This window comes from Hemiscyllium ocellatum, chromosome 7 (assembly GCF_020745735.1).
Source record: "Hemiscyllium ocellatum isolate sHemOce1 chromosome 7, sHemOce1.pat.X.cur, whole genome shotgun sequence".
NCBI lineage: Eukaryota > Metazoa > Chordata > Chondrichthyes > Orectolobiformes > Hemiscylliidae > Hemiscyllium > Hemiscyllium ocellatum.
This window is the reverse complement of record NC_083407.1, coordinates 68,222,723-68,245,361: the sequence shown is the minus strand read 5'-3', so window position 1 is coordinate 68,245,361 and position 22,639 is coordinate 68,222,723. Positions and strand designations below refer to the sequence as shown.

Genomic DNA, 22,639 nt, shown 5'->3' with positions numbered 1-22,639 from the left:
ATCAAAAATACCTTTGGCTATTGCCTTCATTATAGCAATTTGATTTAACAAATATTTTTGTGGCAGAGGTGGAATGATGGATGGCACTGTTCCTCATAGGAGATATCCTGCTTCAATGGATAGCTCCTTCATGACATCTGGAGATGTTCCTTTCCGTTACTAACATGTTGTCTGGGTAACGTTGGACTCTTTCCAATCCACTTAAAGTCTGATCTATGTTACATTGAAATAGTCCTGCCGCAGATCTGATTCTAAATGGAAGTCTTGTACTTGAATAGTCTTTGTGTTACAGTCGTCATATGTTTCTGTGATTCAGGATCTACAGTCATCTGGAGATAGTCTTCACTGAGGCCAGTTTTACTGAAAAACTGGCATCCAGCTAGTCCTGCAAATAGGTTCAGTGATTACAAGTGAAGGCTACTGCTCATCACACAACACTAGATTTGTAGTGACCTTAAAATCACCGTAAATGCATGCTGATCCATCTTTCTTTTACTGGGATGATAAAGATGACCAAATCAATCATATTTATGGGTTCTTGACCGGTTTCTCTAATTCTGCCAGATCTTTAGTCTGATTGCATAACTTTAGCACTAATCTGGCATTGCAATCTTTTTCTTGATTCTCAGTCTTCAGCCTTCATATTAAATTTGATTGAGGTGTTTTCCATGCTTTTCAGAACCCCACTGAAAACAATGACAAATTTCTTTAGAATTTGTGATAGATCTGTCTTGGAATCTGACAAGCAATTTACTTCAGCCCAGTTGAGTTTGATTTTCTCTTCGCAAAATAAATCTGGAAAATTTCTTTTGACGCCATCAGGAAAAGTCTTCAGACTGACGGTATAACTGAATATTCACATTTGATACAACCCCTCAAAGGCATTACTTTTCCTGTGTACTTTACAGTTTTTGAAGGTGGCACAATGTGATTCAATGAAACCACCACTCAGGTATTCACCTCCAATTCTTACTGGTTTGCCATTCAGTGATGGAGTCACCCAACATTGATTGTTGCTTCCAACCCAGAAATATTAGATCAATTGCATCAACAGTTCTAAAACATGTACTGCACTGTGTATTGTCGCTGGCAGGGAGTATATCCACTCCGTTGTGTCTAGCTTCCCAATTATTTCTGGGATGTTATTTGCATTCTCTATCTGGAAGACAAATGCAAAATTCAATTAATCTGCAATTTCCTTATTTTCCATTATTAATTTCTGTAGACTTGGTGTCTGTAGGACCAATGCTCAATTTAGTTAGTGTTTTCCTTTTTAAATGAATGTACAAATTCTAACTGTCTGTTGTGATCTTTATCGCTTATTTCTTTTGCATAGTAATTTCTTCCTCATTAAACATTCTTTGCTTTTCTTTATATTCTGTCCAGTCTTCTAACTTGTCACTAATCTTTGCGGAGCAAATCCTTTTCTTCTATTTAATGTTATCTTTAACGTCTTTAGAATTTAATCAGTAAGCGTTATGGGGAGAAAGCAAAAGAGTAAAGCTGAGGCTTATCAAACCAACCATGATTTATGGTGTGACAATTGGGCTGGATGGCCAATTTCTACTTATGATTTAATCATGAAAAATGTAGCTTTCTTTTTGAGTCTGTCTTTCTCACTAAAATGTTCTTTTTCTGAGTGTTCTGAAATATCTGTCAACAGCTACATACTTTGAAAACAGTTCATAGTGAGAAGCCGTGTCATTTGCTGTTGCTGTAACCCAAATGGTAAAGTTGAATGCACATATGAGTTATAGTCAGAATGAAAGCAAAATTCTGCAAATGCTAGAAATCTGAAATAAAAACAGAAAATGCTGAAGGAATTCAGCATGCCTGACAGCATCTGTAATGAGAGAAAGTGTAAATATTTAGAGTCAGATATAACTCTCATTTAGAACAATAGGGGCCTGGAAAATGATGGAACAGATGTAACCAAGACCCTCTTTGTTCCAATGATGTCACTGTCCATGTGTCCTACCGATCATTGGTTGACACTTGATGCAACTGCAATATGCCAAGTTCTGTGAACAACAAATTCTATTGAGCAAGTACAAGCTTTCTGGAGGAACCCGTACCACGCTTCACAGGGCTTGCAGAGCAGAGTCAAAAGATCACTCTGAACAAAAGAAACAGACCTTCCGTTATACAGTACAAGAGTTTCACATTAGTCAGTAACACCCAAAAGACAACCCCCAGTCATTCCTCCAGAGTCATATGCCAGTCAAGACACAATGTAGTGATCATATCATTTCCAGAGATAATGTGATTAAATCATCCTTTAATGCCACAACCTGGTGTAAATTGTATTTTTCTTTTAACTGTAGGGCGCGGTCAGAATCTAAACTACAATGTTCTTGATTCTGAATAGGGGATGATGATGCAAATGGCTCTGAATGGCAAAGGATGACCATGTTAATTCCTTACGTTCTCCTGTAAGACTGAGGCATACCACCCTAACCCCTGACCATCCAATTTCTTACAGGTCAGCAGAGCAAGTTAACCCTTTAATATCTCAGATCCCTTCACTCACCCCCTCCTCTCCCTCCCAGAACAATGATAGGGTTCCCGATGTCATCCTCTTCCAAACCACCAGTCTCTGCATTTAAAGTATCATCCTCTGCCACCTTTGTCACCTCCAATAGGTTAGCCCTGCAGGGATATATTCTTCTGTATCACCCTAGTCCACTCCTCCTTCACTCTGAGCACCGATGGCACTTTCCCATGCAATCAAGAAGGTGTAATACTTTGCCCAGTTCCCATCTCCCTTCTCCACTGGCCAAGGTCCTAAACATACCTTCCAGATGAAGCAGCATTTGACTTGTTTTTTGAAATTGTAGCTCATGATGCACTCTCCTTTACAATGGTAAGACCAACTGCGGACTGGATGACCACTTTATGAAACACCTCAACACTCTCTGTAAGAGTGATCCAGGTCTATCATTTGCTTGCCGTTTCAAAACCATTTGCTCTCACGCTAACATTTTAGTCCTAGGCTTGCTGCAGTGTTTCGGTGACACTTGATGCAAGGTGGAGGAATAGCATGTCATTTCCATTTAGGCATTTTATAGTCTTCAGGACTCCACATTGAGCCCAACAGTTTCAATGTACTTTGTTCCAGTTTGATTGCAGCCCCTATGTCTTCATGTCTTGTTGGCTTTGCTCTGAGGGCTGGCCTATGTACTCCTATTCAGACCAATTGTTAAGGCTGATTTTTGCATCTCAAATTTGTTCTTTACCACCAACATTCCCATTAATTTTGTTGTTTCCTGTGCATGCTTCCAAAGTCTGTGTGTGGCAACAACTCTTGGAAGCAGAAATCGGTGCTGTGATTGCAAAGTACAGATCCTTGGAGTGGCTACACAGCTTAACGGGACTTTTGCTAATGTTTCAGACCAGCTACCATTTTTGAAGCATTTGAAGTCTGTTAGTTAACAACTTAATAAAGTTGGTCAAGGTTATCTAGAATATCTCAAAGAATATCTTAACTATATCTTGAAGAATGTACTTATGAATGATGCAAAGGGTGTACTTAGATGCCCTAATTGTCTCCAGTTTTTATATCAGTATGTAAAAGAAGCATAAAATGGCTATCCAAAATGGAGGTCAGCTGCAGCAGAGCTCTGATCAAGTTATAGCAGCTGTTCTCCTGCTCTATAAGCCTCGCTGTCTCAACACTACCTGCTCTCAGTTAAGTGGTCACAACAATTTTCAAGGCTTGAAATGGGGTCACAGAGAAATAGGTTGGGAAGCAATGGCTGAAGAGAAGAAGACCCTACAACTCAATAAAATCATTCGGAATTCAGTTTAGAAAAGAGGATTTATAAGTGCTGGTTGTAAAATTATACCTAATACTGAATCATGTGAATTGACATAAATCTTAATTTATTTTGAAGCCTAAAAATTATAATATTAAGACAAATAACATTCTTCTGAATGTTAAATGTGCTGACCTTCCAGTAAAGTGAAAAGTAGCTAACAAGTGGGGCACTAAGTATGACACTGGAAGCTTGATGACCATGATTAAATGCAATATGCTTGATTTTTATAAGATGTAGCATCTAAGATATTAAATTACAACTTGAATAATTTTACATGGTTTCTCCATCGAACTAGGGATAGATAAGTTGACTAGATTTTATTTTATTTCAGGAAGCATTTTTTCAATTACTTATTCAAACAAAAAAAATTCGCCTACTTAGCAAACAATTTCATAATTTTTATGACTCAACTTTCTAGGGTTGATTCCGATTCTTGCTTTATACTTTGTTCTCCCTAAAGACTACTTTCATGCTATTGTTGGTATATTTGAGTAAGCAACCAGGTGGTGTAAAATAGTCTAGACAGAGGGTCCCCTATACTCTCTCTTTCATCAGTCATGACTTAGTACTGTGCTTATAAGAGACTGATAACTTGAAAGAAAAATAAATTTGCAATTCCTGTTAATGTCTAAATCGATGGTGCGTCAAAGCTGCATGCTTTAAGGCATTTATTAAAACAGACTAAAACATCATTGACTAACTATATTCTTGTAGGCACCTTATACTTTAAAGTACAGAAAAGAACTTTAACTGAGATAATCTACTCTAAAGAACTTAATATCTGCATAAAGGGCAGTGTAATATTTTTTTCAGAACCAGTCCAAAATAATTCTTGGCTCCTGAGAGTTTACTTCTCGTCTTTTTCTTTTCCAGGTTGGAAATGTTTAATATGTGTCTTTTCTTGGTGCAAATTTTCCTGTCAGCTTTACTGTTGAGGCACATCTTTCAAACTCATTTCAACTTCTCATAAAATGGTCATTCTAGTCTGAACATAAGTTCCCAGCTGAAATCTTGTGCTTTGAACCACAGCACCTTGCTGTATACAACTACCTTCCCTCTCAAGGTTAGGACCAGTCAATCTGATCATCTTAGAAAATGATACCCTCTCAGAACCACTGTCCTTAGTAGTATGAATAACATGGACCTTGTATCCAGCTAGAAATACTGATTAGCTATTCTCTAGACCCCAAGACACACTAATCTCACAAGTAAATGAACAGTTTAATTTACAATCTGATGTTCTCAATATTTTTCCAGGACATTGGAGATTCTGCCTATCCACAGTTTATATGTGAGCTGCTGCCCATTGTCTGTCAAGTGTAAATACTTTACACCATCTTCTCTAACAATCAAACCATCCAAGCTTGCTGTCAGGCAGATTTCATAACAAGTTAATATGATGGTCTTCCTTTTATTTTGAAGGCATTGTCCAAAGAGCTCACAATCCTACAACCACGTGATTTATAACAGAAAATTCAGGCTGGAGGTTAAATCCTTGTTGACATTTTTGTACTTTTATTTTGTGCTGTAACCTTATTTGCTGCTATCACTTGATCCCACTGTCTTCCACTTTTGTTTCCACTTTTGTTTTCAGTTCTGTGTGCTTCATTTTCATTTTTGTTTCCTTTTTGTCGTCCTGCTTCGGTCTCTGTCCCTGTCATACTCATTTAAACTCCCCCTGTGGGTAAAGTGCACACCTCTCTGAGAAGAATAGTTCTGGGCCTGCTGGGATGCAACCTTTTGGAGCTTGTATTGATTCCACTGAATTATTCCCAATGCTTCAAGAATCTAAATCACTCCCTCTTACACAATCCCTTGTGTGTCACATTCAGCTGGTTGACTCTTATTCCTGACATGTCACTGGAAATAATCCTAAAATTCTGACCTTTTGAAGTTTTACTTTTTAATTTATTTCTTAGCTTCCAGAGTACTGCTTGCAGGACCTCATTCCTCTTTGGTACTGACATGGAACATGATCTCTGGCTGTTCTCCTTCCTCTTTGGAAGATCTTGCAGGTGCTCAATGACAGCCTTGACTCTTAACACTAGGAAAACAACATACTATTATGGTGTCAGTTCTGCAGCTGCTGAAATATCTGTCTATTCTCCTTACAATGGAATCCGTATCCTAATTATTCCTACTCGAGTCTGTTATTTCCTGCCTTTTGTACAAATGTCCTTCATCCTTCAAAACCGCTATCTGCCATCTAGATGCTGAACTCTCCATTTCCCACACTGATATCTTTAGCTCTCCACTGTTATGATGGTAGGTTGGAACCATGCAATCCTATATGTGTTTTTAGCCCTTAGTTTCAGAATGTGTTTTTAAAAAAGAACTACTGTAAATTCAACTGCTAGCTGGCAGAAGTTGTATGGCACTGTTGGATTATACCACCTAAAATTGTCATAGAAGCTTCAAATAGAGAGAGAGCATCTTGAGATGATGAGGCTGACTACACTCCCATCTTGGCAGAGAACCATTTCTTGTCGATTTTCCCTTCCAGGCATAAACAGAAGAGAGTTTCAACACCAGTCTGTATGTTATTAGGCTGTTGTGGATTATTGTGTCTAGTATGCTACAGAAGCCAATGTTTGCGAACAGAGTTAGCATCCTTGCACCACAGAGAACAACAGAAATAGGCTTTCTCTCAATGTGGCAAATCTGTTAAAGGAATCAATATATAGGAATATCAACAGCCTACCCAACCAAGATTCATCAATAGTACTAATGCAACCTAATAATGGCAAGTTCATTTTATCTGCACTTCACAATCAATTTGGAGATTGATCCATATAACTTTTAAAACAAAACTTTTTGTTTTTAGACTTCTATTTCTAATCTCTGTGTCTGTGTTGCCTTCATATTTTGTCAAATAAATATGCTTTTTTTTGTTAGTTCAAGAAAGCTTATTTGACTCATTTTAAAGTCTAAGTTGATTTGATTTGGGTGAAATGTATCCATTAAAGAATTTGTCCTCACAAGATTAACCTTGTTGCAACTAGTTGAGAGGGGTAATATGTAAAGAAGAAGAAACAGTTCCTCCCTCCCTCACCTAAATTCTGTTTGGATTGTCATGAATTAGGCAGGTTTAGTCAGTGTCAGGTCATTACTCCACCTCTCTGTAATTTGCATTGATCATTCTATTGTAAAACTACTTTCAAGATTTTCTGGAAAAGCTTCATCCAGTTCATGCATCAATCAAATTGTTCGATATTTGTAGGGTAAATGAAAAGCGTGCTTTTAGTCCAGGTTTGACTACTATTGCCTTGTATAAATTAAGCTATTTTAAAAATAGACGCAACTCCATAATCAAGGTATGTAATTTTACTTTGCAGTTTCAACTTTTATTCTTGAACAGATCTCAGCCTTTAGAAAGTAAAGCAGCTATATTTTAGTTTATACCTTTTGTTTGGCAAAGGTATGTATAAATAACAGATCATAGAGTCATACAATATGGAAACAGACCCTTTGATCCAACTTGTCCACGCCAACCAAGTTTCCCAAAATTAACTTCTCCTATTTGCATAAGAAATTTTAAAATATTTGTCACACAATATTGACAGTTATTTCACTATCTATTGTTGTGAACCATGAACTCCTTGAAATTGATTTAGTAAGATAGCAAAATAAAATTCTGCTTTAAAATTCATTTATTCCAAGATTCTTTTATGTTGAAATGTTGATTATTCATGTATGATAGCGATTTAAGAATAATTAAATTCAAAGCGTACATTTACTGGGTCTAATGGTAAAATCCATCTGAAAGGAGTATTGAAATGGCAATTTTGAAAATTGCAGCATTTATGTTGAGTAAAATTGAATGCTGGTGAGTTTAAAAACTCATCACCTGAAATTTTGTGAATTGCTTTATTCAATTAGATATTACTTGTGTGACAGGTGCTCAGATTGTGCAGTTTTTGCTGTTAAGAATAACTTTGATTTTTCTTCTCTCCAGAGCTTCGTCAGAGATCATCAACTCAGAAAGCTCAGGTTCCATCCACTCCACAGAACCTCTCACAGGGAAATCCACGACCTCTGCTGGCTCCCACGCCTATTCAGCATAGCACAACAGCTCCTGGTGGTCCGCCAGAAAAGACATTACAGTCAGCTTTACACACGCCTGTTCTTGGGAGGCGGACAATACCTCCAGCTGCCTCGATGCCTGGAATGGGTAAACAGAACACTTGATTTTAAATGATTTTTAGCACTATCCCAGGTTACCATTGAAATAGATAATTGATAAAGGAAAGACATTTTGTTTTCTACACTTTTTCAGCCAGCTAGTTGATAAAAGAAACTTCAATATTTAATTAACCACTAAGCATTCAGAGCTGGCATCTTGTAAATTTAAAGTATCTAACTAAGCTTATTAAAATATTAAACTACTCCTTGTAGCTCAGTGATAGTGTCCCTAATTATCGATCTGAAACTCCTGGTTCAAGTCCCACCTGCCACAAAGGTATGTGAAAACATGTCCAAACAGATTGATTTAAAGAAAAAAGCATGTCAGAAAGTAGTACTTTTTTTTAGCTTTCTAAACTTAGGTAAAAATTTGAATTCTGTGAAAGTATGTTGTAAGCTTACCAATTTCACTGATCAAGTTCATGAACTGCATTTGTACTTTCTTCTTATGTTTTCCACATCATTCAACAGACCAAAAATCAATTAAACACAAAAATGTTGAACCACAGGGCTTCCATCTGGTAGTAAATTAATAATCAGCAGGTATCTGAGAGTTTGCCAAGATTTGTAAAAATGACCAGTCATCTTGCAGTAATTACTCTTGACGTTTAATTATATTAATTATTGTTGGCTTAAGTAGCAGCAGAAAAAGTAATGCCTCTTTCAGGAGGATTGCATGTTCTTAAGTTATTAATTCAGTGCTTCTTTCTGGCAACAGTGCAAAACAGCAGTAAGTTTGTTTGTATTTATGCTTTCTAAGACACTGCAGACCCCTAACTTGTAGGTTAACCTGAAAAATGTTGATGCATATATCAGATGACTGTTGTTGGCATGGTGCACACTTTCTGCATTTTAACATAACAAATCCTTCAAAGTTTGTAGAAATATACAAAATTTATTTTGTAGATTAGCTTAAATATTTGGTCAACCTCTCCTTTTTGTAACATGCATAAATACTGGATATTTCCATTAATTGGTAAAAGTCAGAAATTTAAGAAAATTGAATTTAAATTGAACAATAAACATAAAACCAGAACTACACAAACATATGGATATATTTTAAAGGATCTTTGTTGACTTGTGTCAAATTAACTTTATTTCATGTTTTAGTTCAATGTCTTTAGTAGTGCCCAGCGTTATGATGTTTGGAATACTTTGCTGTGTCATTTTTAACTTGACAAATTGTCTTTAAATAATCAGCAGTTAATTCCACTCATCATTAAACTTTTGATTTTTTCATTAATAGGTCTTCATCCTCCAGGCCCACCCCTGGCAAGACCAATCCTCCCTCGGGATAGAGGAGCTGTTGATCGAATTATTGAATATTTAGTTGGTGATGGCCCGCAGAACAGGTGATCTTTTTAAAAGAGAGTTTTGTGAAAGCATGATTTATTAATCAATTAAACATGTGGATATAACTTAACTTAGTTTAGAATGATATAAATGAATTGGTTTGAGGGTCACTGAACCTTTGAAAACATTAATTTATTAAATGTTGCCTTTTAATGCTCATACTTTATTAATCTTCACAGATATGCACTTATTTGTCAGCAGTGCTTTTCCCACAATGGTATGGCCTTGAAAGAAGAGTTTGAATATGTTGGTAAGAAGTACTACATTGAACTAAAAGTTATGAGTACTATGCAAACTAAAGGATACAGAGTTGATCTTGTAAAGTGAGTACTTTTGGTTTAGCTGAAAACTCACGTAAGTAAACTGCTTTTGTATCGATTTTGTTCATAATATGTTTCCTGTATGTCAGCTATGCATATTAATGCCCTTTTGGAGGGTAATTTTTTTCCAGTCTCCTGCAACTTATACAGAATTTTATCTTTCCTCCCGCCCGCCCCCCCCCCCCCTCCCCCCCCAAAATGCTTTTAGTGTAGTGTGCTGTTTGATTCTCTTCCTCACTCCCGTCTGCTCTGGTAATCACTGAATGTTATGGACTGTCACAGCAGGCCATTTTGTCCACCAAAGTCTGTGTCATTGGTTGTTTTTCTCCATGAGCCGTCTTTTCTAATTTCATTTGCTGGCTTGCTTCCCATAGTCTTTTATGTTCCCGTTTCCTAAGCAATTACCTAATTCCCTTTAGGAATAATTTATGAGCTCTACTTCATCAAATGTTCTTGGCAAAAAATTCCACATTCTAACCACCCTCTGTGTAAAGAACTTTTTTCTAACCGCTTCTTTAATTCTTTTTAAGATTGTTTTGGATTTGTGGTCACCCTCTGATGTATTTTCCTTTCCTTGCACAGTATCAGTCTCTGATGTGACACCTGTTCCTTCCATCACATCATCTGATGGCATTCTTCCCTGTATTTCTTCTGATCCATTGTAAACAACTTTTCCAGAGAAGTAACCCCAAAAATTTTCCTTGTGACTAATGAAAAATATGATCACTATAGGTCAGTTTTTGCACTGTATTTATAATTATTGTTCTGCTACCTTTTTCATTTGTTTGTGAGAAATAAATTTCACTGGTAAGATCAACTTTTATTGCCCATCCCTAATTATCCTTGAGATGCTGGAAAATGAGAAGATGCAACTTAAACAGCTGCAACCTGTGTGGAGTATGTACCTCCAGAGTACTGTTTGGAAGGAAGTTCATGAATTAGACCCTGTGCTGGTGACATACTGGTGTGTGAATTGAAGGGCAGTTTGCAAATGGCGATGTACCTGTTTGCTTGTTCCCGTTATTCTTCAAGGCATTAGAGACCCAAAGTTTGGAAGATGCTGTTGAAGAAGCCTATATAGGTTCTACAGCACATCTTTTACAGATAGCAACCATGCTTCCCGATGGTCGATAGATTGAGCGTTTAATGTGGATCACCAATGAAGCAGACTGTTTCGTTGTAATAGGATTGACTTTAAGTGTTGTTGAAACTTCATTCATTTAGACCAGTAAGGATTCGGGATTTGCTCACCATGGAATTCTCAGCCTCTGGCCTGCTCTTGCAGCCCCAGTATTTATGTGGCTAGCCCAGTCGTGACCACCCCATTCTAAGGATGTTAATGGTCAAGTATTTAGAGGTGGTAATGCCAGTGAAAGTAAACCTTTCTGCATTGGAAATGATGATTGTCTGATGTTTGTATGGCACAGATATTACTTACTATTTATCTGCTCAACCCAGAATGTTGTCCAGGTTTTACTGTTGTCATTAGTCTCAGAGTCGAGGGTGTGATGCTGGAAAAGCACAGGTCAGGCAGCATTTGAGGAGCAGGCTAATCGACGTTTCAGGAATGATGAAAGGCTTTGCCTAAAACGTCAATTCTCCTGCTCCTCGGATGCTGCCAGACCTGCTGTGGTTTTCTAACACCACACCCTCTATTGTAATCTCCAGCATCTGCAGTCCTCACTTTCGCCTCATTAGTCTCAGAGCCTGTCTTGGGGAGAACAAAAGATTCAATATTAATTGTTCAACACATCTTGCTAGAAATGCTTGTTTGTTGGCACTGGACCATATAGGAATGAGACTTGGCCTCAGTGGTGCATCATTCAAATATCTTTACCGAGGCTCAGACATGAACAAGGGTACATTTTCCAGAGTGGAAAAATTGAGGAGGATTTTTTTCTTTGAAGTTGAGGAATACAATTCAATTTTTAACCTTTTAATGGAAAAGTCATGTCTCCATGCACTCAGTTCTCATATGTATTCAAACAGTTGCTTGAAAGATAACAAGCACCAGTATGATAAATGAAAATTGCTGCAGTAAGATTAATTGACAGTCCATTATGACTGAGGGGACATCTCTGGTGCCACAGAGAAGCTCATGGATGTTTTGTGGTTCCTAAAACTGATAAATGAATGCTCTTGTATTTTTATAAACAAGCTTAAACTTCAGAGATGCCTATTTTGGCATAACACCTTTCTGTAAATAATTTGTTGCATGATCTGCCTCATTTTGTTTGCGTGCAGTTTTCATATCTGACTGCTGAATTGCAAAATAAATGTGGGAAGCATTTTATAGTGGCTTTTCTAGCCCAAGGCATGGTTGCAAGAATTCTACAAGGCAGTGTTCTAATATCAGTGATTTTAAGCTGCTTCATCGGAGGTGATACATCTGATAGTGGGTCAGAAATGGAGGTGCTTGCTTATTAATGTGTGGTATTCAATGCCATTCACAACTCTCAGATACTTAACAGTTTGTACTTTCCTTTCTTGGATAAATGTACAACAAGATTCAGCAAGCATATGATTCACATCAAAGCAAGATGTGTCACCTTCAAACCTTCACTCCCTCGATCATAAGTGCACCATAATCAGTGTTTAGCATCTACAAAATGTGCTACAATAACTTTCCAAAGCTTTTTCAGCTCATCCTGAACTCTTTACCCCCAGTGCGTAGAGGGACAAGGACAGGAGCTGTGTGGGATGACAATTACCTGCAAGTTGCTCTCCGAGTTGCACATTTAAACTTGGAAAAATATTGCTGTTGGGACAAGACATTCGTTATTCAACAGTGCAGTGGAAATACCTTCACTACACAGCAGTAATTTTTAATCCGACCACTCAGTACCACTTTCACAATGACAATTAGTCATGGGTAATAATTACAGCCATTGTCAGTGACTTCCATATCCCATGAATAAATTTTGTTAATCATCTGTGGTTTCAACAGGAGCTTGCCATATATGTACAGTGGCCATTTCTTGGTGTGCTGTGGGCTTCTCCAGGTTGCTGGCTGTAATAATCAGTAACAGTTTCAAGGCATTAATAACTTGCTAGCTCTGAGCAATGCATATTGCTTTTAGCTTGTGGTAATTAACTCAAAAATCCTGCATACAACGCCTGCATTGCTGTGCTTTACAATTAATAAACCAAAGTGAACGTTCAAAGTCCATAGTTCGGATCACCGACAATGCAGAAGATAATTACAAATTAATCAGTTTAAAATTAGAGTCTCTGATTTAGAGTGGGGATGAAGAATGTTTTCTAAGCTTTGAACTCTTTGCTGGTGAACATTGGGGGTGGGGTCTCTGAATAATTTTAAGACAGAGGTTGATTAGTTCTTGACTATCATAAAAGTCAATGGTTATGGAAGGTAGATGCAAATGTGGAGAAGAGGCCACATTCAGAACAGTCATGCTCCTATTAAATGCTGGAGCAGGATGGGACTGAATGGCCTGCTCTTGTTCATAAATTGTATGTTTGTATTAGCTGATGCCTAGCTTTGATTTGAAGTCTGTAGATATAGAGAATAGGAATGTCTGAGGTTGTGAGGAACTCTCCATTTTTGAAGTCTTTGGAAATAATGAGTTTTCAACACCATGAGACTTTAGAGACGACGTATAAGACAAGTGTTTGCACCTAAGGGATCCTGTGAATCGTGTTTTGGGAAAATTTGACAACTAAGGCATACACATGTATGTGCAAGAGAAAAATGATGACAAGTGTGATTGAAGGGTGTGGTTCAAGGGAAGAATGGGCTATCTGAACAAGGAATATTTTTTACTGTAGGAAATGCAGTGTTGGTATTTTCAGCGTATTAGTACAATGCAGTTGGAAACAACTGTATTATGAATGTTCAGGTGAGAAAGCATTCTTTCCTGATGTACGCTGAAATTGTTGACAATGCTCAAACTTTTGAAATTTCACCTCCATGTGAAAGTTTCTGTCCCTGGGTTCTCGACATTTCTTTATCCTAACTGAGGGACAAATCTGTTTCATGTAACTTGAGGCTGAGTCAAATGTATAGAGGAAAAAACTGAAAATGCATAAATACGAAACTGTAAATGCTAGAAGTGCTCTACGGGAGAGACATCTCTCTGGAAAGATAATCAGCTAATAGTCATAAAGGTGTACAGCATGGAAACAGGCCCTTCAGTCCAACCTGTCCATGCCGACCAGATATCCCAACCCAATCTAGTCCCATCTGCCAGCACCCGGCCCATATCCCTCCAAACCCTTCCTATTCATATACCCATCCAAATGCCTTTTAAATGTTGCAATTGTACCAGCCTCCACCACATCCTCTGGCAGCTCATTCCATACACGTACCACCCTCTGTGTGAAAAAGTTGCCCCTTAGGTCTCTTTTATATCTTTCCCCTCTCATCCTAAACCAATGCCCTCTAGTTCTGGACTCCCTGACCCCAGGGAAAAGACTTTGTCTATTTATCCTATTCATGCCCCTCATAATTTTGCAAATCTCGAAAAGGTCAACCCTCAGTCTCCGATGCTCCAGGGAAAACAGCCCCAGCCTGTTCAGCCTCTCCCTGTAGCTCAGATCTTCCAACCCTGGCAACATTCTTGTAAATCTTTTCTGAACCCTTTCAAGTTTCACAACATCTTTCTGATAGGAAGGAGACCAGAAATGCGCACACACCATGACCTCCCAACTCCTGTACTCAATACTCTAACCAATAAAGGAAAGCATACCAAACACCACCTTCACTATCCTATCCAATCTACCTGCGACTCCACTTTCAAGGAACTATGAACCTGCACTCCAAGGTCTCTTTGTTCAGCAACACTCCCTAAGACCTTGCCATTAAGTGTATAAGTCCTGCTAAGATTTGCTTTCCCAAAATGCAGCAGCTTGCATTTATCTGAATTAAATTCCATCTGCCACTTCTCAGCCCATTGGCCCATCTGGTCCAGATCCTGTTGTAATCTGAGGTAACCCTCTTCGCTGTCCACTACACCTCCAATTTTGGTGTCATCTGCAAACTTACTAACTGTACCTCTTATGCTCGCATGTTTCAAATAATTACTTTTGTCAGAAGTGGCAAAAATTAGAGATGCATCAGGTTTTAAACAAATGCAAATATTGGAAAAGGGGGAAGGAGAGAGCAAAAGGAAGGTCTGCAATAAAGTGGAAAGCCAGTAGGATTGAATGGCAAATGTGATCATTTGAAAACTTTGAGTTATTCTTAGTAATTCTTTTCTTCATTACACTAACCTCATTCTAAATGATCTGTTTATAAGAAAACTTGCAAATGGGTTTAGTATCTTGTAAAAGCATGAGGGCTATGAAAGTGGAAATGTAATTGTCAAATAATTTTTTAATGCATATTAGCTAGAGTTATTGGGGTGATATGCTCCGAATTGTCCAATTTAAACATGTCCTTATGTTTTTGTTGATCATTTAAGAATCCAGATACACATTATTCATTAATGTTGCTTAGAATTTTCAAACTGAAACTTTGAGAATTTCTAAGTACATCTGCTATCTGTCAGATCGATAATGTACTGTCTTTGTCCTTTTTAGGAATCATTTACTAAAGCCATGCAAATTTATGTGCATATTCCCAAGAGTTAGGCTTGGATATCTTCAAGTGCAAGGTCCTGCTGCAGTATCCCAGTTACCTTCCAAGCTTCATCAGATTGCCAGTTCAATCAGCATTGCCACTGTTGTGGAAGAATCACTTAATGTTCCATATAAAAAAAAATTACCAGGAGACGCAGAAAATCCATCACAAAATTAAACTTTAATCTTACAAAATCAAAGCTGTGAGAGGCAGCAAAATGTCTTCCTGAGTCCCCACATTCTCTTTGTTCTCCTGCAATTTATACTGTTAATTCTTCCCGTGCTTATCTGATAGCATTAGCATACCCAATCATACTGGCTTGCTTTGCCTTTCTAACCTAATTATCATCTACCACACTGGTTTGCTCCATTACATTTAACCTATTGAATTACAACATCATCATCTTCAGATCAGACGCCTCAGGCAACTGTCTGTGTGGAGTTTGCACATTCTCCCCGTGTCTGCATGGGTTTCCTCCGGATGCTCCGGTTTCCTCCCACAGTCCAAAAAATGTGCGGGTTAGGTGAATTGGCTATGCTAAATTGCCGTAGTGTTAGGTGAAGGGGTAAATGTAGGGGAATGGGTCGGTGTGGACTTGTTGGGCTGAAGGGCCTGTTTCCATACTGTAAGTAATCTAATTAGCTCATCTCCCAGTGATTTAACTAACCTATCACAATGCACTACCCTTATCTGTTAATGGAGCCCTGTTACATGATCCTGGGGATACATTGCAACACTAAGTTAACTACTGTCAGAATAACTTCCATACCACCCAACAATAATTGGACGTGTTGGATGCAGAAATCTGATTTATAGTACCTAGCATACTCAGATCTCTCATTGTCACAGTAATTTGACATCAAAGAGACTCCCACTTCCTCCACTGAACCCCACCCATAATGCATTTTTTTTGGAACTCTCCATCTCGAGAAGTTAGTTATCAAGAAATGGCAACAGCATATTTGTCCTCCGAGTGGACAAATAGCAAGCATTAAGCACTCCTAATGATTTTGTGTAGGTTCATGTAATAATGACATGAAATGTATGAATACATTGGCACCATTCTCCTTCCCAGAGAATATGTCATAATATGGATCTTTTAGTGAAGCACACGAATTGTAAAGTCAGCTGTGGGCTGCTAATGAATGGATTTGTGGACCAAACCAATTTAACTCCTATTATTTGTGGAGTTTTGATGAGGGGCTTATGGTTAAAAAACTTCCAAAAGTATTAATTTTGGATTTTTCCCAGTGGTATACTCTGCCAGCAGTAGAAACGGTGAAATCGAGAGGATTAATACTTGATTTAAGGCATGATGCAGGAGGGAGGTGTTGAATTCCTGGGCCATCAGGACCTGTTCTGGACAGAGACACTGATTCAGCAGAGACAGATTGTACCTCAACAGGTGTGGTACAATTGTGCTTATGGGCAGGTTCGTGAGTGTGACTAGGGAGGGTTTAAATTCTCACAGGAAAGGGCAGCAGTATAACAATGCTTTGTACACCTCCTGCTTTTCTACAATGAGTGCCAAGTTGTACTAGAGAAGGACAAATGCATCGAATAGGACCAGTTTAAGAAGGAAAATATGGTATCGTTTTACAGTGAATTTATGCAAATCCATTGAGTTGCGAATAAATTTGCTGAGCGCAAATCTAAATAAACTGGTGGCATTGTGATGTAATGATCGTAATCATGGGCAAATATGGCTTATAAGTAAAAACTGAGCTTAATATTCAAATATTCAGAAAGCTAGATGGAAGAAAGAGATGTTGGTTTGAAGTACTAATTGATGAAGAGACTATAGTGTTGGAAAGAGAGTGAGCAAAGACAATCCATTTATTTAGAGTAATGCAAAGGGGAGTAATCAAGGCACTTGAGGGCATTCTTAAAATACCTGAGTGTCTCCAGGTAGTGAGAGAGAAATAGAGCAGCAAATCTGCCGGGTGATATTCAAGAACTATAAAAGGTGTTAGAGTACTTTGAGGTTGGCAAAAAAGTTCGGAAGTGCGTACTCGATCCAACTAGGAATGAGGCAATGCTGGATCTCCTGTTGGAAAATGAGGTGGGCCAACTACACTAAGTATCTGTGGGAGAACACATGGGTAGAAGTGATCATTTTATCATAAGGTTTAAATTAACAACAGTTAAAAACTAGGAAAAACTCGTAAAGTAAAATATCTAATTTGGAACAGAGTTAACTTTAATGGGATGAGAAGGGAAAAAGCGAAAACTGGAGCAGTGATGGAAATAAAGTGGAACTACGATTGATTTTTTTTAAAAAGGTAGCACTATCACAAGTGCAGGTTAGATACATTCCAGCAAAAATGAAAAATAAAGGCATGATAAATAAAGACAGATGCTACCAGACCTACTGAGCTTTTCCAGCAATTTGTTTTTGTTTCTAAAAATCAGATTGAGCTTGACTAATCCGTTTGAATTATATGGAAAGGAATAGGAAAATAAATGAAAGGGAAGTACCAAACATTTATCAGTTTCGAGAATGTGCTAGACAAATTACCATACAAAAGGCTAATTAACAAAATTGAGCTTCATTGGAAAGGAGGGTTAGTATCAGCCTGATTTTGAAAATTGGTCTAAGGACAGAAAGCAGCAATTTGTGGCAGAAAGCCATGGTGTTACCCCCAAGGTTCGGTGCTAGGACCACTGTGTTTTGTCATAAATGAATAGTACAATTTTAACATTTGCTGATTATACTGAAGTTGGAAGAGTGACACATAGTTCGAATGTTACTGCACCAGAGTTATGCTACAGATTGAGCAGATGGAATTTAATATGGAGAAGTGTGAAATAATGCATTTTGGCAGCAGGGATAAGGAGAGGCCATATGGACTAAGTGGCACAGTTATAAAGAAGGTAAAAGCACATAAGGACCTGGCTGTTCATATTTCATAGATCTTTGCAGGTTATCGGATGTATTGAGGAAGTTAGCATCGCATATGGGGTCTTGGGCTTCAGAGAGACATCAAGTACAAAATCAGGTAAATTATGTTGGACCTTTTATAAAACTCTGCAATACTCCACCCAGTTTTGTTCATCTATTTTCGGAAGCATTTGAGGGTTCAGATTTGCCTGAATGTTTTTCAATCTTGGAACCAATGAAAAGCCTTTTCCAATTGCTGTTGGTACAAGATCTAGGAAGAACAGATTTAATGTTTTGGACCAGGATTGCAGGGACAATATAATAAAGAGCTCTTTCGTGCGGTGTTTAGTATTATCTTAGATTTTGCAGCCTACAGTGTTAGATGCAGATCTGATCAATGATTTCAAAAGGGAGTTGGATAAGTGTGTGAACTCTTCCATTTGCAGGGTTTTGGGTGGAGAATAGGTAAGCTTTGCACGAAGAGGAAGGAGAGGCCACATCCAGACACAGCCTGATTGAGCTTATAGTTCGGGGACTTTGGAGTACGTTTCGCTTATAAAATTAAATTGATTTAACAAGAATCAATATAGGATCAGAAAGCATGGAACATGTAGGTAAAGTTGAGGAACCACAGAGGGAAAGAAACCGTAATGAGAGTTACATAAAGCCTCCGAGCAGTAGTCAGGATTGGGGGGCAGAAAATAAATTGGGAAATAGAAAAGGGCTGTAACAAAGACAGTATTACACTAATCATGGGATACTTCAATAGGCAGGTGGACTACGAAATCTTGTTGGTAGCTAATACCAAGAAACAGAATTTGTTTATTGTCAATGATTATCGTTTTCTTTTGAGCAGTTGGTGATAGAGTCCACTAGAGAACAGGCAATTCTGGATTGAGTGATGGGTAATGAGAATCATAGACTCCCTCCAGTGTGGAAACAGGCCATTTGGCCCAACACGTCCACACTGGTCCTCTGAAGAGCATTCCACCCAGACCCATTCCTCTACCCTTTACTCTACATTTTTCCAGACTAATGCATCTAGCCTACATATCCCTGAATGCTATGGGCAATTTAGTATGGCCAATTCACCTAACCTGCACATCTTTGACTGTAGGAGGAAACAGGAGCACCAGGAGGAAATCCACGCAGACACAGGGAGAATGTGCAAACTTCACATGTGTAGCCATAGCCGCCCAAGGCTGGAATTGAACCCAGGTCCCTGGTGCCATGAGGCAGCAGTGCTGACCACTGAGCCACCATACTGCCCAGTGAGGCAGACTTGATCATGGAACTGAAGGTGGAAGGTGGAGGAAATGCTTGTGACTGAAATATGATAGAATTCACCCAGTAGTTTGAGAGGGTGAAACTGGAATCAGATGTAACAGTATTACAGTGGAGTAAAAGTAATAGCAAAGATGTGAGGGAGGTGCTGGTCAGAGTTGATTGAAAGGGGAGCCTAAGACAGTGAAGCAGCAAAGACAGGAGTTTGAGGGTAATTTGGGAGGCACAGCAGAAATTCATCAAAAGGAAGAAGAAATATACAAAGGGGAGAATGAGGCAACCATGGCTGACCAGAGAAGTCAGGGACAATATAAAAGAAAAAGCATATAATGTAGTGAAGCTCTGTGGCTAGCCTTTAAAACTCAGTAGAAGACATCTAGAAAAGCAAGTAATAAGGAGAGAGAGATGATGAAATGTGAGCATAAACTAGCTAGTAGTATAAAAAGAAACATGAGTTTTATTTTAGATGTATAAAAAGTGAGAGAGGGGCAAGAGTGGCTATTGTCTCTGGAAAGTGAGGCTGGAGAAATAGTAATGTGGAACGTAGAAATGGTCGAGGAACTGAATAGGTATTTTGCATCAGTCTTCACAAAGAAAAACACTAGTAGCAAACAAGAATTTCAAGAGATCGGAGACAGAAGTGAGTGTAGTGGTCATCACTGAGGAGCAGTGGTTGGGAAAACTGAAAGTGGATAAATCACCCAGACTGGATGGAATATACCCCAGAATTCTGAAGGAGATAGCTGAGGAGATTGTGGAGGCATTGTGTGGAAAACAGCTAATGTAATACCCCCCTGTTTAGAAAGGTAGGGAGGCAGAAGATAGTAAAATTATAGGCCAGTTAGCCTAACCTCGGTCACTGGTAAGATTTTAGAGTCTGTTACTAAGAGCATCTATCAGAGTAAATTGAGGAAGTGACAAGCAAGTTAGACAAAGGAGAGCCAGTGAATGTGATGTAATTACATTTCCAAAAAGCCTCTGTGAAGGTGCTCCACAGCAGGTTACTAAATAAGACAAGGATTCATAGTGGTAGGGGCAAGATAGAGGATTGGCTGACTGGCAGAAGGCAGAGAATGCATTTAAAGGGATCCTTTTCAAGATGACAGTCTAATTAGTAGAGTTCTGAAGGAGTCAGTGTTCGACCACAACCATTCATGTTATACATTGGCAATCTAGAAGAAGCATCAGAGAGTGAGCAAAAGTTGTTCAGGAAAGGTTGTCAGAACATTCATAGTATCTACAGGTAAACCTCTGGATGGTAGCCGATAACGAGTGGTATTCCACAAGGCTCAGTGTTGAGACCCCAGCTTTTCACTTTATACATTAACGATCTAGATGAAGGAACTGAGGGCCTTCTGGCTAAGTTGCAGATAAGTAGAGGGACAGGGAGCATTGAGGAGGTGGGGAGGCTGCAGGAGGATTTGGATACGTTAGGAGAGTGGGCAAAGAAGTGTCAGATGAAGTACAACGTAGGAAAAGTGAGGTCGTGCACTTTAGTAGGAAGAATAGATGCATGGATTATTTTCTAAAAGGGGAAAAAAATTCAGAAGTCTGATGTACAAAGAAACTTGGGAGTTCTAGTCCAGGATTCTCAAGGTAAACTTGCAGATTGAGTCAGTAGTTGGGAAGACAAATGCAATAATTGCATTTATTTTGAGAGGACTTGAATATAAGAGCAGGGATATACTTCTGAGGCTCTATAACACTCTGGTCAGACCACATTTGGAATATTGTGTGCAGTTTTGGGCCCTGTGTTTCAGAAAGTCATGGAGCATGTTCAGAGGAGATTCACAACAATGGTGTCAGAAATGATAAGCTTAACCTATGAGGAGTGTTTGCATACTCTGCGCCTGAACTCAATGGAGTGTAGAAGGATGGAGTGGGATCTAATTGAAACGTAAAGAATACTGAATGACCTGAACTGAGTGGTTGTTGGGAAGATGTTTCCATTGGTAGGAAAGACTATGATCCGAGGGCACAACCTTAGACTAAAGCAAAGACCTTTTTAGAATGGAGATAAGGAGAAACCTCTTTAGCCAGAGAGTGGTGAGTCTAGGGAATTCATTGCCGCAGAAGGCTGTGGAGGCCAGGTCATTGAGTATATTTAAGACTGTGATTGATAAATTCTTAATTATCAAGGGTTCTGGGGAGAAAGCAGGAGAATGGGAATGAGAAACTTATCAGCCGTGATTGAATGGCGGAGCAGACTCGACGGGCTGAACGGCCTATTTTCTGCTTCTATCTCTTATGATCTTGTCTTATCTTATTCTCTCAATGTTAATATGCAGGTTCAGTTGGCAGTTTGGAAGACAAACACAATGTTAGCATTCATTTTGAGATGGCTAGAACACTAGCAATGATGTACTCCTGAGACTATATAAGCCTCTGGTCAGACTGCATTGGAATATTCTGAGGCGGATTTTGGACCCATTTCTGTTCAAGGGTGTGATCGCCTTGGAGGCAGACCATAAAGACTTTGCAAGAATGATCACAGGGATGAAGGGCTTGTCATAATAAGTAGTAGTTGAGGACTCTGGGTCCACAGTTGATGGAATTTAGAAGGATGCGGGCATACCTCATTGCAACTTACAGAATAGTGAGAGAGTAGTGGGAGAGACCAGGACCCGAGGGCACAGTGAAGGCATGACCCTTAGTACTCAGATGAGGAGGAATTTCCTTCCAGGGAGTGATGCATCTGTGAAAATCATTGCTGTTGAAGGCTGTGGATGCCAAATCACTGTCTGTGATTAAAACAGAGGTTGATTGGCTTTTGATAAAGGGATTAAAGGTTATGGGGAGAAGGCAGGAGAATGGGGCTGAAGAACATATAAGTGATCGAATAGTGGAGCAGACGCAACTGGCTGAATGGCCTCATGCTGCTCAGCTAGCTTATCTTATTAGATGGATTCATCACGCTTGCATGAACCTGATGGGCCACATGACCTCATTCTGTGCTGTACTGACTTTATAAAAAGTGTGTTATAATCTTATAAAGTTTTCTTTGTTTCCTTCACTAGCATTCAGATGTGCGTATTGCTTCTTTCTTAATCCGGCACGGAGAACAAGACCTCAGGCTCCAAGACTTCCAGAATTCAACTTTGAAAAAAGAACATGTTGTGACTCTCAAAGCTCTGTTGGCTCTCAGTCTGCAGTTCATGATAGCCAACCTGCTAACGGTATATACTTGTGATTAAATCTCTACTTGTAATCAAAGCATTGACAA

The 22,639-nt window shown here is 38.8% G+C and overlaps 1 protein-coding gene across 1 annotated transcript in view; it reads left to right on the top strand.

Annotated features, from left to right (window-relative positions):
* LOC132817482 (endoplasmic reticulum junction formation protein lunapark-like) overlaps nt 1-22,639 on the top strand; it is a 98,613-nt gene that overhangs the window by 71,776 nt on the left and 4,198 nt on the right. Inside the window, exons 9-12 of the mRNA XM_060827941.1 lie at nt 7,774-7,989; nt 9,247-9,352; nt 9,533-9,603; nt 22,434-22,592. Coding sequence (XP_060683924.1) covers nt 7,774-7,989; nt 9,247-9,352; nt 9,533-9,603; nt 22,434-22,592 — 552 coding nt within the window. The remainder of the gene's footprint in view (nt 1-7,773; nt 7,990-9,246; nt 9,353-9,532; nt 9,604-22,433; nt 22,593-22,639) is intronic.